Here is an 18,538-nt window from a genome sequence, read left to right on the forward strand (position 1 = left end):
TTCATTTGAGACTCATCTGCCACGTTGCGGAGAACTGATAATAACAAAGAAAATCTGCAATAACAAAAAAAGCCTTTCAGACAATATTTTGTTCGAGCAATTACCTGATACTCGGCCTAATCAAAAGCAAATCCTGCCTCTTAAGGCTTTAGAGCAAGGGTCTCAAACTCGACTATGTGGGGGGCTGCTGGAGATAATAAGAGTTCGGGTGTGTCTGGGTCGCATCAAGTATTCCACAAAAAATGGGTTCAAATATTCCAAAACGTACAATTCATCCAGTTGACTAATCCTTATCAATAACCGCTCAAAACATTAACGGCTCTTCAGAGTGTGAACAAATTGATGTCATCTCCCTTGCACCTTTCTTGGTACTTTGCATACCCTTTGCATGTCTGGTTGAGTAATGACATCTGATTTCTGCACCACAACATTCTATGTGCATTCAAAATATGTCGGGGTGCTCTTGTTCTAAACAACAACAAAAACATTATTTTTTCCTGTTTTTTTAATTGCCTGTTCTCGACGCCAAATTTTCTCTTCACAGCAGGTTTCCTTCCACTTGGTGTCACTTCAGAATTCACTGAAAGGTTTCATGAGCCTGAGCTACGGTAGCCCATAAGTGATTTAAAAAAACACACCAAAGGCAATGACGCAGCAGAACACTAGGAGGACGCGCTAACATTAAATTTGGTGTCACGTAGGGTGCCGCAAAATATCATCCTGCATGCTACAAATGGATGCTGAGACGTAGAGGGTCACTGAATGGGGACGTAATGTCAAGTATTAAAAATAAGCACACAGAAAGAAAGGTTGTAAAGTGTAATATTCGCCCAAGACCTTTGGGACTAATGTGCCTTGAAAATGATTTTCAAATGTTTGAAACTGCCTATTCCTGACTTTTTGGCAACACTTATTCCGAAAAATGGAACAATCCCAACAAGGGTGATAAAGAGAAAAATAAGAATAATATGCACAGAAAGTTACTTGAAGGAAGAGTTGCAGTTTAAAGTGTGTTTGAGATCATTTCAAAGTTATGCCAGCCACAGATGATGCAACACTGAAGCAGGAGATGACTGCCGGTTCACCAAAATTCGTCGCACACGGTCACACGATCGGGGGTGCAAGGTGGTCTCTAATTGCCCACTTATGATGTGCGACTGAGTAAATCAACCGCAAGTGAAGCTTTTGCAGTTTAAAATGGTACTTGGCAAAATGGTACGGACCCCAACAAGTCGTTTTCCGCTGCCGCAATGTCAACGACTGCGTCAGCCTCGACCGCCCTGATTTTAAACGGAATGAGGGGAACCAATTCATTGGCCCCGAGTCGGCTGTGTTCCATCGCCACAATGGGGCGCAAACGCCCCTTTCCACCTGTGTGTTTCTAGGAAAATCCCAAAAGAAAGAAAACCCTACCCATGCACAAAGTTTGACTGCGCTTTGTACTAGACTTGCACTGGGCACGAAAATAGGGCCCCACGTGTTATCAAAGGTGTTATTGATTTGATGTTAACTTCTATTTATACCATTCTAAAATTAGAACTTTTCTTACGCTCTCCTCATTCATCCTTAGACATACGGTAAGTTAAAAGAGTGTATCACATATTCTTTTTCTCATCACTTTTTACCCAAAGTTTCCCTCATAATTTGCCTATACAGATGACAGAGCTTTTATGAGGGCGATAACTGAACTTTGGAAAGGGTTCAATTCAATTTCACTTTTTTTTTTTTTTTTATGGGAAAGTTTTGAAATCAAATTGGAGATCAAGTGTCCCGAAGCCAATTTGCACAGCAGTTACACCCTAATTCCATAGCCTGTTATCCCTCCTTATTTTGAGTTGTATGTGTCAGGCTAGGGATTTCAGTTTGGCAGTTTGACATATCTTGTGTAAATGCATGTGAGCTGTTGAAACAGAGCGTCCACCATCCCTTCGCTTTGCTTTGTTTTCGGCTTCTCCGTTTAAGTGAGCCATTTGGGGAGGAGCCGCGCGGAAGCCACTAGAGGTCCAGCAGGACAGCTTGTACTCATAGCCTCTGGGGGGCTTTTTTCTAGGGGCCGCCTAGTCAGCCTGGCTGCTCAGATGTGAGGCGAGCAGGGCTACGGCCCCCAGGAAACGTCCAAGCTGTGACCCACAGGGGAGACAGACGGATGGCACAAACACATAAGGGCAATCCCTCACATATACATTTATGAGACCACCACACCAACCATTTGTCTCTGAGAATCAACTTTCCTTTTGAACAGGAATTTGAACTCAAGTCATCTTTTTATACCCATATTTGAGCCGACTCACTGGACTTCAATAACGTTTCAACTACCAATACTAATTTCTCTGTTCTGGAATACTATTTTTGACATCTTAATCAAGAAATATGCTGTAGATATATTTTTTGACTTTTATTTGAACCTGTGCATTGGAAAGTGAAAAGTCATTTATTAAAAAGAGCGTTTGATGTTGGTAATTACCAATGCTATTTTTTTGGGTCATTGTTATATAGAAATTACATAGGGTGGTGGTCAAATACAGAGCTTGGCATTTTACCAAAAATTCCCAGTCCGTTTATCCAACAGCCGGGGTACCCTTTTCCGTTTATCTGCCATTTTGCCCGGCCAAACCAAATAGCAATTTCCTATAGGCCGGTCCGACTATCATTTTAAACGGGCTTCCGTTAGTGTTCCCGACTACCAACTTCGACAAACTACTCCGAACAACTACCCTCCCCTCCCCCAACCGCTTGGTGATATTTGGAAACAAAAGACTCACAGTGGCATGGAAACGTCACCGCAGCCTGACTAAATGTGTCTCCTTTTAGGACCTGTTAGGACCTTTTCAGACCTTTATGGACCTTTGAGGACCTCGGCCGCGGCCAACGGGAAACAGAAACCTCGCCGCGAAAATAGACAATAGACGATTACATAGACGAAAAAATGGGCTTCCGACTATTTTTTTAAGTTTCCCGTCTATCGTTTATCTCCTACAAAATGGGCGTCCGTCATGGGCGGATCGACGGGCCAGTCTGTCACATAGGCGGAATGCTCAGCTCTGGTCAAATACATTTGTTTAGCACTTTATGTAGGTCTCCTCTATGTGCGCTGAATCTCCGGGCAACCTGCATGAGGCAAGGGGCTTGTTGGTGGGGGGGAGAAAGAGAGTAGATTAGGAATGAATTATATGCATGAGCATTTATCCAACAATCCTCCTCTGAAGTGTTTGTACTGTAAGCCTCAGATCTTCATTGTATTTATTCAAATGTTTAAATATTCATGGTAAATCTTCTCATATTCAATTACAGTAGCGCGACCGCAGCATACAGAGCGAGTGCTTTCTCCCTGCTGTCTGGATGATCTGACTCACTCTGTATACACATAACGTGTGTTTGTGCCCTTGTGGGTGTGTGTGTTTAGTTTGTTCCCCGGAGCGATCAAGCCTTTGTTATATTGGAACCCGGCACTGTAATTGCTTATATTAGTCGCCGCTGATCAACGCAGGACACACACGCCCAAACTCACACACACATTTGCACGCATGCTTGCTCAAAAATACACTCAATCCTGGCTTTTTATTAAGCGCCAAAGCGGGCGACAAAGGGAGATTCATTACATCACAAGCAAACAAAGGCACACGCCGGACTAATAGAACACCCACTTTTTCTGCATGTTTAGCCTGAATGTTGCAATATTCATGCCCACCCGTGCTTAATTCAGTCATTTCTACAGCCGAAGCGAATCACTCATTCATCTTCTTCATATCATAGCGCACACGTGTTTTCATTACTAAGAATCAAGCATTTGAATTTCCCATCCGTCTGTTCTTGTTTGTGCTCAGCGCTGAACGAGCCGACTATAGACTACGGCTTCCAGAGGTTACAGAAGGTCATCCCCAGACACCCCGGAGACCAGGAGAGATTACCCAAGGTACCGACCGTGCGTCCACAACTTCTCTAGTTTGCCCGCGCTCATGTCGCTCTGCCACACGCAATTATTGCATAGCAATTTGTCTTGGTAACACTGATACCGAGATGTATTTATGTCTTCTCCAGTTTCATATGGCGCATGGATATACATGCCACAAGGGCAGCATGACCTCACATACAGACAAATGACTGTATTCCCTGGACACTGAGCCACTTTGCAGTGTGAACATTAACATTTTATTACACGTTCATGGTCATTTTCTGCAGTTTATTTTGCACCGAAATCGCACAAGCAGCTCTATTCATGATCGCGCTGTGCGTAAGGTCGTTTAGATTGGCAAAGGGGGAGTGATGGTGGGAGGAAAGGGGGGGGGGGGGGGAGAGAGAGAGAGAGAGAGAGAGAGAGAGAGAGAGAGAGAGAGAGAGAGTGAGAGAGGCAGAAGGAGGTTAGGTGATCCATCATAGCTGTCCAGTCTTACCTCCTGCTGGGTCAGTGGATCGAAGTCAACCCCGGGTGGACTTTATTACTTCCAACACACACGCTTTCACAGAGCAGCATGCACGTGCACACGTCTCGGCACATACGCACACACACGTACGCACAGCAAACGTCACCGTGAGGTGGAGATGGTGAGCCCAGGTAGATGTAGAGGGAAGATAAAGAAATCACTTGTCCGTGGTTGTGTGTCATGTTTGGTGGATACGGGACTTGTCCTGGTGATGTCTTTAACCTCCTACATCTCGCTTCTTTCGCCTCCTATCCCTCCCTCGCTCTGCGGTGTCTCCTTCTCCTCTAAATGAACAGCAGTAGCTGGCAGGCCCAGTTGTTCATTTCAGCTCTATTGATTTGTGCCTTTATTAGGTAATAACAGTTTGTTGACCACACTCCTCTCAACGGTTGGCCTCAATCATTAGAGGGGCACACACTGGCAACTTTTTTGCGTCCATTCAGTGCAAGCCAAGCCTTTTCACTGCCTGTTTTCCCAGCCGATTCTTCAATTCGGAACAAAGTTTTCCCCGAGGCACCTTTAGCGAGGAGATTCTTAATGAACCCTGGAAATGCCTGCTTTGTCTCCATATGTTGCGATGATGATCCAGCGTCCAGCTGCACCGTGCTGTCGCTAATAGTCGGGCAATATGTAAGCAGGGAGTGCTGGAAGCTGGATCACAGGCGTGCCGCGCGCTCGCTAGCTCAGGTTGTTGCGCAGGGGGAGGGGATCTGGGGCCGGCTAATGAGTGACTGTCCTGCCAGACCAGGCCAGGCTCTGCTCTGGATCAGGTTCCCCTTCCTGTTGACGTCTCGCCGGGCCTGACTTTACGGGAAGAGACCCTGCGCCCAGGAAATGGTCTCTCCTTACAGCAGCGGGGCAAGGCAGGCAGCACGGCGCTAACCACATTTATCTGTTTATCAGAATGACTCTGGAGCGCTGCCTAATCGCGTTTAGCTTCTGGACAGATCCCTTTGCTAACGAGAGACCGATAAGTAGACGGGCCAGTGGACCATGAAAGAGTGATTAATAGAGAAAATGGCAAAGGCAGAGAAGACGAGGAGACATGAAATAGATGAGTGAAGAGAAGATTGATGCTGTGTGTGGGGCCAGGTTGTCAACAACCCCCTCAAATGCCACTAACATTTGTTAACAGACAAATAAAAATCAGAGCATGAGAAAATACTACTAATTATCATTACATTCAACATGATAAATAGTTGCTAGTACTCGCTTGCCGATGCTTATGGACTTCCGCTAGCCAAGTAAGATTTTCAAATTTGTGGTACACAAAGAGCATTAAAGACACCTAAAGAATCCCAATGATATCAAGTGAATTCACTCCCGTGGTGATTTATATAATGTGGTCTAAAGTGAAGACTGATAATAAAAAGTGGTGAAAATTGGGGGGAAAAAAAAGTAGGAAAAAAACATTGATTTGGCCAATTTTTGCCCAAAGTCAGCTGGCATAGGCTCCAGCCGCATGCAATTGAACAGGAATAAGTGGTTCAGAAAAGTGTTTTAGCAAGAAATTAGCTTCTCCTCAAAAATGGAAGAAAGACCAAAATAAAAGTATGGTAGTTAAAGACCAAATGTGAAGTAATTTCAGAATATGCCCAATGAAAGTAAAGTAATTAAAATTTATATAAAAAATGAAGCATGAAAAAAGATCAGTTCTATTATGAAATAGAACTGATCTTTTTCATGCTTTATGCTGAAAAAAAAACATGAAAAAGATCAGTGGGAGGAAAGGGGGAGCGAGAGAGAAAGGTCTCTCTCATGCATAAAGCATGCTTTATGCTGAAAAAAAGCATGAAAAAGATCAGTTCTATTAGGAAATAGAACTGATCTTTTTCATGCTTTATTTTTTCATATAAATTTTAATTACTTTACTTTCACTGTGCATATTCTGAAATTACTTGACAGTTGGTCTTTAACAACCATACTTTTATTTTGGTCTTTTTTCCCATTTTTGAGGAGAAGTTAATTTCTTGCTAAAACACTTTTCTGAACCACTTATTCCTGTTCAATTGCATGCAGCTGGAGCCTATCCCAGCTGACTTTGGGCAAAATTACAGATTTTCCGAAGTGAGAGGCTGACGAGCTCGAAACCAGAAGTGTGACGTCATTAGATGAACGACAGTTTAGCCCTAACCCTAGCTCAATAGGGAAAGTGTACAAAGCCACTCAGAAACGGACTCAGAAAGTGATATTTAGAACTTATCTGGGGGTATCCAGGTGTTTGAAGAGCTGGAGGAAGAGGAGGTTGTTGGCATAATGCATGTTGGACCGTACATATACGAGCCAAATGCTCAGGAGAAGGATGAAAATGTTGAGCCCGAACGACCAGACATGGAGTCGACGGCAGACCCACTGACATTAATTATAAGCTAAGTAGGCTACGGTTATTAGCCTAGCATTATTGTTTGAATTTCGATGCTGTGCCGTGCTGCAAATTACGCACGGTGAGATGACCTAGTTGTTCCATATATTTGCTAGCACTGAGAGCCACGTACGTCATAGTGGGGTGGTGTCCCACATTGTCAAATTAGCGTTATTTCTTGTCACGTTGTGAATACTAGTAGGCACAACTATATATAAGGTAAATTTAATACATCATAAAAGCCTAGTGAATCTATAGTAAGATTGACTTGACTGGCAGTTTTTGCTGAAAAACGCGGTAAGAATATCAAAGAGCAGCAAACGTGTACATGCAGTACAATCGGTGACGTACGACTCAATCTCTTCAAATGACGTCACTCGCCGAAGATTGCCGAACGTCTGCATTTTTGTTGTCAAGCGCGTTGCTATGGGTATAATTATGAATCTGGGTGGGTTGCGTCATAAAAACTAACGAAAGTATCCTTAAAATAGTTTTATCCATTAGCATTATTCAAAAGATGGTTGGCCAAGCTTACTTCACACAAGATCTTTAAAGACTGCCAAGATGGCGCCATTAAAATTGGTACTGTATGTATGGGGTTGTACTTATTGTACATTACCCAACACTAGGGCTGGATGATTCATTGAAATGATTTGTTCTTTTCCATAATCATCAAACCCTACCCAACACCATGGGCCCTATATTTGTGCCGGGCACAAATCTAGTGCAAAGCACAGTCGAACTGTACGCATGGGTGGAGTTTTCTTTCTTTTGGTATTTTGCTAGACTTTGCGCTGGTAGAATTGGGTGTAACGGGGCCTTTATGCCTCTGTGCGCCATCGTGGGATGGAGTAAACTTTTCCCGGCTAATCTTCGCGGCACCCCTCGTTTGCATCAAGATGGTTCGAGTGCAGTACCATGCGTATGCTGTGCTTGAAACTTGAATTGTATTCAAAATCTGTGGGGTGACCACAGGGAGGTTACGCACAGCTGATGCCTTTACAATCAGACTGATTTTATAATATTACCAATAGATTGCTGCATGCTGCACATAAATGGTAATTACATTGTTTGACTTACTATTTATCCAGCCATCCATTTTCTATAGTACTTGTCCTCATTAGGATCCCTATACAGTGGTACCTCTACTTACGAAATTAATTGGTTCTGAAAGAACTTTCTTAAGTAGAAAATTTTGAAAGTAGAGACGCGTTTTCCATGTAAATGCCCTAATCCGTTCCAAGCTCCCCCCAATATTCAGACATAATGTTTTATAAAGCATAAAAATGCATCAAAACATATAACAAATATGTGTTACAATTAGAGTACTGCACAACAAATGAGAGTTGTGCATGATGTAAAAAACAAAGAATAGAGTAAAGAATAAAAATGATGGTCGTTTACCTTTTAATTGCTGTCCTCATCGCTTTTTGCCCTCTTTGGTTCATGTTCTCTCTCAGAAGTGGTTTTTGCCTGGCCTTTTGTAACGAACTGATAACGTGGCGACTGTTGATACATTATGGTCATATTCTTTGGCGAGATCAACCAAACGCATCCCCCTTTCATACTTTTCTATTATCTCTTGCTTTGTTTGTATGGACAAAAATAACGATTTTCTCCTTTTTTTCTTTTCCTCGTTTCCCAATTCACGTCAAACTATCGGAACACCTCATGGCCTGAGGGGCGAATGACGAGGGCGCTGCATAGACATATCTATCACATATATATCCATCTACCTGTCTATCTACACACATAGACGCATACGGTAGAGGTCCCACTTAGCCAACGGGATGCCAGGAAGATGCTAGGTAATAGCCAATGGCAGAGCAGCTATGAGTATGTTGCGTTCAGAAAACTCTGAAGCTGCGAGTAGCAGCCCATACTGTATTTTTACCTTTCGTATCCTGAAATTTCTTTTGTAACAAGAGGCAATATTTTCCCATTGAGGCGTTTTGTAACTTTCGTATGAAGGGACATTTCTAAGTAGAGGTACCATGTACTGGTTCCTTGTGGGGCACACCGAGTCTAAAACAACAATTGACTCTCACATTCACATTGATGGACCTTTTAGAGTCTTCAAGTAAAACCTAGCATGCATTTTGGGGAAATGTGAGACTAAGCTGGAGTACATGCTTTTATTTTGGTTCGATGTTTGCCCCCAAAACGTGGGGAGAAAGACAGAAGGCCCCTGCGAGCCTTTTTCGAGTGCGACATCTCACACGTCTTCCATGAACACTGTCCTTCTCCAGCTGGGGATCTGTTTGTGCCATAATGCTTCTCTCTTCCCTCATTTCCCCCCCCCTACATCCTCTCTTCCTCCCCCCATCCATCCATTTACCTATCCAGCAATCCCTAGGAGGCATCTGGCATGGAGAAAAAGTAGCGAGAAGCAGGCGAGGAACGACGCATACATACTAAAGAACCACTTACCTCACTCGGCCCTCTACATTTCTCAATCACACCGTGTGGGCCTCCTCTCTGGTCCCCCTCTTTTCCTGTCTCTCAAATCCCCACCCACCCCAGCCCCGCCGCCTTCCCTCCCCTCTCCCCCAGATAGTGCTAGTAATGGGAGGTTAACACAGAGGCAGCGCTCCCATTATTGAGTGAATTTAGCACCTCGGACAGCGCTCTACAATCTTTATTGCTTTGCTGACCCTCCCGTCATGTCCTGGGCGTGCTCGACAGCCTCCACATGTGTGTGGCTGTGAGTGCGTGTGTGATATGAGGTCTGATTGAAAGGCGGTGTGTCACGGAACAGAGAGCACACATGCTCCAGGGCTTGTTCACAGCGAGGGATACACTGAGGAGGGTATAACGCACAGCGTGTGTGTGTGTGTGTGTGTTAGTGGGAGAGAAGGAGGGAGAGAAAGAAACGAGGGAGCATAGGAGGGAAGGGGGCTGCAATTTTCTGGTTGTCGCGCCTCCAGCATATATCCTGGCCCCGGCACATTAACTTTTAAAAAGGGTTTCGTAGGGCTGAAGGTGTCTACATCGCACACATACACGCGCGCACATACAAGGACTGCCTTGAGACACACATAGACTAAACGAGTGAAAAGAACGGAGAGGGTAAAAGGAGGGTAAGTGATGGAAAATGAGCACAAAGACTTGCAACACTACGCAAGGATAAATGTTTGATATGGGAAATTCCACTCCATTCCGCACTGCAACTACATTTATCTCACAAAGTGGCTGTTTGACTATTCATGTGGAACATTATCAGGATCCGTTGGGGTCAGAAGACAGGTGTGCCCCAGCTAAGAGGGGACTTGTATCACCGTAAGCCCGATGATACCATGTGCTAAGTTAGATTGATATGTGATCAAGAGCAGGAGATACACGATACAGCAGGAAGGAGGCAGAAGATGCAAAAGATGCTTGACTGATCAAGAGGTACAGGCTCATGTTTTATTCACAGCTAACGGTACCTTCCCTCTGCGCTCCCAAACTGCCCAGCCGGTAACAAAGTGCACGGACAGGCCCATTTCTCTTCCTCTCGCCTGCTCTCGCCGCCGTCTTCCTGTCGTGCAGCCTCTGTTCTGCATTCACAGCATAATGCCACTAGTGAAATGTAATGAAAGTGACTGAACTCCTCCAGCTGCCACACTCATGATCAATCTCCCTCCTCTTTTCGCTCCTGATTGTAGGAGGTAATCTTAAAGAGAGCAGCAGACCTGGTCGAAGCCTTGTACGGGATGCCTCACAACAACCAGGTAGCGCATGCAAACTTCAGCACCCTGTTTGAGATGCACTTGTAGTCTTTCCTTTGTGGGATTACCTGGACCTCTAAAGTAGAACCAAACCAAAGTTTCGAAGAAACATTTTAGCATTTTTATCGGGCATATAAGTGTGAACTGTTTGGGCAATAGGGCAATACCATAAAGCTTTTACTTGAATAATGAAGCTGCAGCGCGCAGGCGAGTCACCTCGCAGATTCAACTCACCTTTCTCACTTTTCAACATTGTTACAAGCGGTAAAGCCACCGTGAATAAATGCCACAAATAAAGTATAAAACAAGTAAGATATAATTATACATACAATGTAAAGTAAAATAATATGACAAAAAAGCACTACGTTGACGTTGATAACAGAAGGGTGTTTTTTGTATTTTTCACGTCATGCAAAGGGCAGTCTGTCTTTTAGAATAAGTGTTGCAAAAAAAAAAAAAAAAAAAGAAGCCAAAGAAAAACACAAGCCTAGAATGAATAATTTAAGGCCTGGAACAGGGCAAATTGCCACTGCGTGATGACTTTAAAGGTTATATATTTCAATCTTAAAATGTCCTAAAATGAAAATAATATGCTTGACAAAATTAAAACTTTTAGAGCAGCATTCGCTTGTTCATTTCTACCACCTTCTGTTCTGCCACCTGACCATAAAAGATTTCCTCAATTTCCTTGTTCCTGAGTTACAAAAGCCCAATTGTAAAGTCCCCTCATAAAGGTACAAGTAACAGTATTACGCAAGGATTTGCGGGTTTTATCCACCCAAGTTCTAAAGAGAGGGCAAAATAAGACAGGGCCTGACTTTTCTTCTGATCCTCCCTCAATGCCAGGAAATGATCCTGAAGCGAGCAGCAGACATCGCAGAGGCACTCTACACGACTGTGCCGCGAGGGCACAACCAGCTAGCCGGCCTCGGCAGCGGATCCGTCCACGCGGGCATGATGGCCGTGAACTCCTTCACCGGGTCAGAAGTGGCTCAAACGGCCAATCAGGGTGAGTTGACAAGACGCAGATTGGGTAGGATTGTGCTCATCTCATCATCAAGCGGGAGTAATATTAGACCCTCAAACAAGTTAAATGGGGAAACCAAGACGCGAGGAGTGGCAGTGACAACAAAAAGTGGAAGGCGCGGATGAGGCAAGAAAGACTGAGACATTGTCAAGACTGGCAGAAGTAGAAAGTCACGGATGAGGCACGATGGAGAAATATGAGTGGGTCCTAGGGGTGTGTATATTAGACTGGGGTCAGTCCTCGTCTGACAGAGAGAGATGTGGGTGCAGTCTGGAGTGATTCATCACATGGATCTAAGGAAGGAGAGAAAATCGGGTGGATGGATCACCCACTGGATGTGTCTCAATAGTTCCAATGAGCATCATCCAAAAATGTCTTTCTGCGCCGAGGAAAACAACTCTTGATTTAGGGTTTATATACTACTGCGATATGTGCTAATTATGCTAAAAGAGGCTACTTTGATGGGTAAGTGCAGCCACTTTTGCACTAGAGAGTACACTAGTGATGAATTCCAGGTGTTTTTTTCTGCTGTGTCAGCATTTTTTCTACCCGGGATGTATAGTCGGAGTCTTCTATCTTGTGCTCTATATTGTTCACCGCCTCGTAGCCTACAGCCCGTTGAGAATAAAGAACAGACATCTTCACATTTTCCAGGAGGTTACACAAGTTCTTCATAGGAATTGCCTTATCAATATATACTGTATGTTTTTTTGTTGTTGTTGGAGAAGAGCCAGTTCGGTTAAAGGCCTTTTGTTTTAGTACTTGGATCACTCTTTTATTGCTCTTCCTCCATTCTGTACGTTGCCATCTCATCGTGCCATATGCCATCCAAAACTGTTCCAACATTTCTTTTGGCATATATCACAATGGCCATTATCCGTGTACGAGGTATAGAGTGCTACACAATTAGTCATCTTCATCCTTTGTGTCATGCAGCACTATTGCTGCATAAACTCAGCTGTAGTGCACCATTGTACTTTTCGAGGTGCAATGGCGTTGTACCCTATAAACGTAAAGCTTTTGTACCCTTGACAGCTGATGAACAAAATGGTGCCTTTAGTTCCAGGAAAGGTTACAAACTTTTACAATGAAAAACATTTATTTTAAAATTTGGAGTGAGTGAGTCTTTCTCTAGTGAAATTTAGACCTAATCCAGTTTTGTTTTGTTTTGTTTTTATGGTTATGGCCAACAGTCACCGTTCTTTGTCCCAAATAAAGAGACACTACAATACAATAGATGTCTGTAAATGGTATCTTGCCACAGAAATACAAAGACAATGGTCAGACTTTTAATGCCAATTTGGAGAAAATCACAGAAGAGCATTTTCACGCAAATGACAATAGTGTGCGAAAATAAATTGTGAATAGGTGAATTTAAACAAAAAAAAAAAATCTAAACCACGAATATACGGGATTCCCTTGAAATGTATATACTACTACTAATAATAATAGTAATACTAATGATAATAATAATAATAATAATTATAATAATAATCATAATAACAAATCAATAAAACATTCTTAACTTTGATGATATGACACTGTAGGTTTACTGATTGTCCGCCAATATTACAGGTGTATATTCTTGTCTTTTCATGCCCTTCACTAATCACCACTGGATGAGGCGGGTTCTACTTTTGGAAAGTGTCAGAAAAGCAAATCAAAAGCAAACACATGGCATACCGCGGCACTTGCCAACCTGAGATCAAGCGAGACAGCCGACATCTTGTGTGTCGTCAGGCTTGATGGCCTTTGTGGAATTCTGAATTCTGTACAATTCAATTGTACAGAATTGTACAACATTTGTTCGACTTTAGGGGCATTTGACTTTAGAAGTCTCACTGTAAAATTGGAGCTCAATAATTAGACCTCCGGGGTACAATATTGTAATTGTGCCAAATCAAACCCAACTACCGGTATGCCCCTTTATTTCGCATGCATTAGTGGCTTTTGAGCAGCGCCATAAGCTACCTATTTAAATTCAAGGAACATTAAGCTAAAAGTAACTAGGGACAACATCTCAGTCGCCTCTCTATCTCCTCATTACAGCCAATTACACAATATGGTGGCTCTCCTGTGAAATGTGTGATGTCTAACACTTTCTGCCACTCAGGGGGTTTGATCGCAGAGACGTCTGCCTCTCCGGTGTTATGCATACTCTCTCAAAGGCAGCGTTGCATGGATTTATTTTTGTCTGCCTTCTTCTATATCCTTAACACCTTTTCTCTCTTCTATTCCCTTCTACCTTCTCCTCTGCCTCTCCATCTTTCCCTGTCCATAGGTTTCAGTAGGACTACAAGCAGTGTATCCCCTCATGGTTATGTCCCCAGCTCCACTCCCCAGCAGGGTAGCTACAGCTCTGTCTCCACTAGCATGAATGGCTACGCTAACTCTGGCATGGCAACCTTGGGCACCTCGCCCAACTTCCTCAATGGATCCGCAGGCAACTCACCGTATGCTAGTGAGTAAATTCAACACATCTTCGAGTCTGTGACCGATCAGTCCTCACGTGAGTCAGATGAGGAGGTAGCAAAAGCAGAGCCAGAGCCTCTTGGCTGTTAAACAGCATGAGGTGTGTGAGGTGGACACAAAATTTGACGTACGAGGAGCAAATTGAGCAGTTTAGCTGGCTCATCTATTTCTTTAAGAACAGAGTCAAACACAAATCCTCTCTTTATTGGCAAAGGGAGCAGATCACCTTAGCGTTTCCCCACACACACTCACACACACACACAATACTAGCATGCAACACACCCACACACACACGTTCACTCTCTACATTAAAGACCCTTGATTAAATCAATAAACTAATTGCTAGAGAAGCAATTCCATTTCGGCTCTTTGATTCCTGGGTGTTAACAAGTATTTTAACAGGCTCATCGGCCCCACACAGACACTTTCAATCAATGGCCCCTCAGCCTGCCTTTGTAGGTCCAATTTTCATTAATTGATTAGTTAGGCCCCTTCATAAATGGATTATGACTTTATTGCAAGGATTTGGCAGGAAGGGCCATAAAACCTAAGTGTTGGATAATAACAACAATAAAGGCAGAAGCAGATATCAGAGGGCAGGTGAAATACGACTTGGCTGATTGTAAAATCACTGAGGGGGAAAATGCTCTAAGTGTATTAGCAGACAAAAGACAAACCCTTGAAAAGTGGATAGATGGGATGATGTCAGTAGGAGAGACAGAATTTGGCTGAGGAAGCTGGTGCCATACATGTACAGTAAATCCAGCTAATAGCCATTGTTATAAAGTCTCCATTTTTACATTGGAGCCCCTTTCACAAACCCTGCTACTATTTTCTAACGGAAATCTTCACACAACAGCATTCAAAGCTGTGAAAATTACTTTCATGTGAGCATCTTTGTCAAGGCATATTGATTTCAGGATGACAATTGCAGCCAAACTTGCATTTTATAAGTATTAATAAGATACTTATACTTTTCCCCTGCACAATTTGAGAAAATACGTTTAACACTGCTCTAACTGATGATGCTCAACTTTGGTTGCAACAGGAGCAAAAACAAGGATAACAAAAACGAAAAACAGACCAAAACACAACCACTATACACAAAACAATCGACATTACAGAAACCCACTCAGAGCAACAACAACAAAAATTGTAGTGTACATATGTCTCAATAAAGATAAAAGTCCAGGGCATCTACAGCCATGGAAAAAATGAAGAGACCACCATGTTTTCTTCAATTGTTCATTTTAATGTCTGGTTCCACAAAAAGTGGTTCAAGTGACTAACACAAATGAAAATGTGGAATGCATAAAGCACCGTTTTTGGCAGTACAATGCGAAAGCCATTTATGTAACAACTTAAAGCGGAAGTCAACCCAAACATATTTTTTTCAAGAATATGTTCCCAGCAGGTCCACTAGTTGAAACACGGGATTCTGATTAATTTTGCGTTTGTGGAATATAAGTTAAGCAGCAAAATGCACTCGTTTTTAGCCATCTCAGGGGGCGGCCATTTTGTCTTCTGTCGACTGAAAATGACATCACAACTGCTCACAACGACCAATCACGGCTGACCTGTTTCCTGAATCTGAGCCGTGATTGGTCGTTGTGCGCAGTTGTGATGTCATTTTCAGTCGATGGAAGAAAAGACGGCCGCCCCCAGAGATGGCTAAAAACGAGTGGATTAACATTTATTCCACAAACGCAATATTTATCAGAATGCCCTGTTTCAACTAGTGGGCTTGTATAGAACATATTCTTGAAAAAAAAATGTTTGCGTTGAGTTCCTTTTAAGAAGCGATTTTGGTCATTATAAAAAAAATTCAAAAAAAAAACTTTGGAACATATCTCGATCAGCTCATAAACTCATGAGCTGTTTTTATTTTCACTGGCTACTTTTACATGGACACATTTATTCGGATTAAACGCCTGATATGAATAAAAATGCTTCATGTACATTTCCCATTCGAGATATTCTGACCCGATCAAACCCATTTTATTCCGAACAAGAGGGGTGTTTTTTGTCGATTGATAACACGATCTGCGTGCATGAAAACACTTATTCCGAAATTTCGGAGCAAAGCGTCTTTATAGCGCGTGTGTGTGACGTTAGTGTACGCGTTTGTATTATTCCTGCAAGCTAGTAGAAGCAGAGTGAGCAAAATACATGGCGGCCACAAGACTGAATTGGATACATTGCAGCTCCATTATCAAGTGTTAACTCGACATAACAGCGCAAAGTGAAAAATACGCAAAATAACGCTAACGTTTAAAGTAGAAATGGACAGAGCAATGCTTTGTTGACACAGAAGTCGCTGTAGCTTCTCCTACTACAACTTCCGGTGTATTTGGTCAGTCTGCGCATGTCAAAATAATTTGTTCCGATCAAAAGTGTATGTATGAACACACAAGTCTTAAACGGATCACTAATTTTATTGTCCATGAAAACAGTGCATCCGATCATAATTTTAATCCAAACGCTGATCGGATTAAAGATATTTTATCCATGTAAACGTAGCCATTGATATATTGGTCCAAACAACGTTACCTTTAGTTGTACTATGCATTTAAAATGAAGATTTAACTAAAGAAAAAAGGGTGGTCTTTTTTCCGCGGCTGTATATTAGTCTTGATCTGGACCCAAACATAAAGTTCCCATCTTCTTACATAATTCTTAATTTCATTGTTTGTTTCACCCACGTACGGCTCCATGTTCTACTGTATCTCGCCTCATATAACTTTAAAAATGTGTAATGTTAAGTGACAATCTGTGTGTTTGTACAAATCTGATTCTGTGAAACCAAAACAGCATTCATTAGACTCAACTAATCTCCAAATATGTAACATTTTCTTTGTTGAAAACATCACATGCAACTTTAATTTGAAAATATCTGTTTTATACATCCATCCATCCATCCATTATCGATACCACTTATCCTCACAAGAGTCGCGGGCGTGCTGGAGCCTATCCCAGCTGTCTTCAGGCAGTAGGCAGGGAGCACCGTGATTCGATTGCTAGCCAATCGCAGGGCACACAGAGACAAACAAACACACACACTCACAATCACACCGAGGGGCAATTTAGACAGTCCAATCAACTTACCATGCATGTTTTTGGAATGTGGGAGGAAACCAGAGTTGTTTTATACATCTACATTATAAATTGGCTTAAATATCCTGTCCCAGGGTAAAGGACAATCAAAACACCTCCTACATGCATTGTACGGACAGAATATCCCAAGTGATTTTGTTGTTAAATTAAAGCCGTATATTGTTCGATTTATTTTCCTTTTCATTTTAACCATTTCCATGAGTTGCGCAAACCGGACCATATATGGCGCCAGATTCTTCATAAGCCATTATTTTCACTCACAATATTGTTAACAAAAAATTATACCGTTATGCACAAGTTGTTACCAATAAGATGGTCTTCCATGAATTAGAAAATTGGACTTAAACCAAATGATTTTGTGTAAAATATCCTCTTTTTTTCTGGTTTACAGAACAGAAAACACTACCATGAGTGGATAATTTCCTTTACAAATATTGAATAACTTTCTAACAAAATATCTGCATGCAAAAAATGGGCAGGCATAAGTTGCAAAAAAGGATAATATTTTTTTACATAGCTGATAGCCCATTGGTGAGTTACCTCACATTCCCCATGATGATCAATGGAAAGATCGGTTCAAATCTCCTGTCGCGTTTTGTCATCTCTCACATTACAATGGTGCCTTGAGATACTATCTGGGAGACACAAGTGACCTGACCCCACGGATTTTTCAAACTATGAGCCAACGCTTACCCTTGTGGCGTCGGGCCGACGCCACCGGCATGCGGCGCTGAAAAACTACACCGCAACGACAAACAACGACGCTGACCATTAAGTAACTTCTGCGCATGCGTGAGATGTAATACCGCTCCATACCATTGGTGGCGGTAGTCACTATTCCTCATGGTTAGAAAAAGCCAACTGGAAAACTATTGGTGGGGCGGAATATGAAAACGTAAACAATGCGTTCAGCTATATTTTTTTCCGCTCACGACGGAACAAACGCGAAACAAACTCTCACGTTCTTGACACACAATCGTGCAATACTTCCACTGTCAACTTTCGCTGTTGTACTTAGAAGAAGATTAAGGCGGGAAAGGCGGATTCTCAAGGCTTTCCATCGCTTACCGTTTATCCGCATCCGTCGCTTCCTGTTCTTGCTGATTCGCTAGCTAACAGCCAATCGCAGCATTTTCAACACGGTGATGTCGTAACACAATTAGTACAATTTTTCAATATTTGAACTCAGTTTTACCATGACACTGTCGTGTTGCCACAGAGACGAGACAAAGATGTGTTTGTTTGTCTGTTACTTGCACTGCATGCTGTTCACCGGTAATCTGAGGTGTAAACTGACAAAGCAAATCTCATTGAGTCTTGCAAGTGTGCATCGGGGAGGCGTGTTCTGTGTTTGTTCTTGATTACGTTCCTTTCAGAAAATGCAGATTCACATGGATACGATGAGCCAAACAGGCAGGCTACTGTACTGTAT

At 42.6% G+C, this 18,538-nt stretch overlaps 1 protein-coding gene across 5 annotated transcripts in view; it reads left to right on the forward strand.

Annotated features, from left to right (window-relative positions):
• LOC147152199 (transcription factor COE1) overlaps positions 1-18,538 on the forward strand; it is a 77,457-nt gene that overhangs the window by 51,667 nt on the left and 7,252 nt on the right. For all 5 annotated transcript variants that reach the window (XM_086023866.1, XM_086023865.1, XM_086023863.1 and 2 more), the window contains exons 11-14: positions 3,825-3,913; positions 10,431-10,496; positions 11,340-11,502; positions 13,802-13,981. In XM_086023866.1, coding sequence (XP_085879992.1) covers positions 3,825-3,913; positions 10,431-10,496; positions 11,340-11,502; positions 13,802-13,981 — 498 coding nt within the window. The remainder of the gene's footprint in view (positions 1-3,824; positions 3,914-10,430; positions 10,497-11,339; positions 11,503-13,801; positions 13,982-18,538) is intronic.

This window comes from Filicampus tigris, chromosome 2 (genome assembly GCF_054856515.1).
Source record: "Filicampus tigris isolate MCC_2025a chromosome 2, RoL_Ftig_1.0, whole genome shotgun sequence".
Classification (NCBI taxonomy): domain Eukaryota; kingdom Metazoa; phylum Chordata; class Actinopteri; order Syngnathiformes; family Syngnathidae; genus Filicampus; species Filicampus tigris.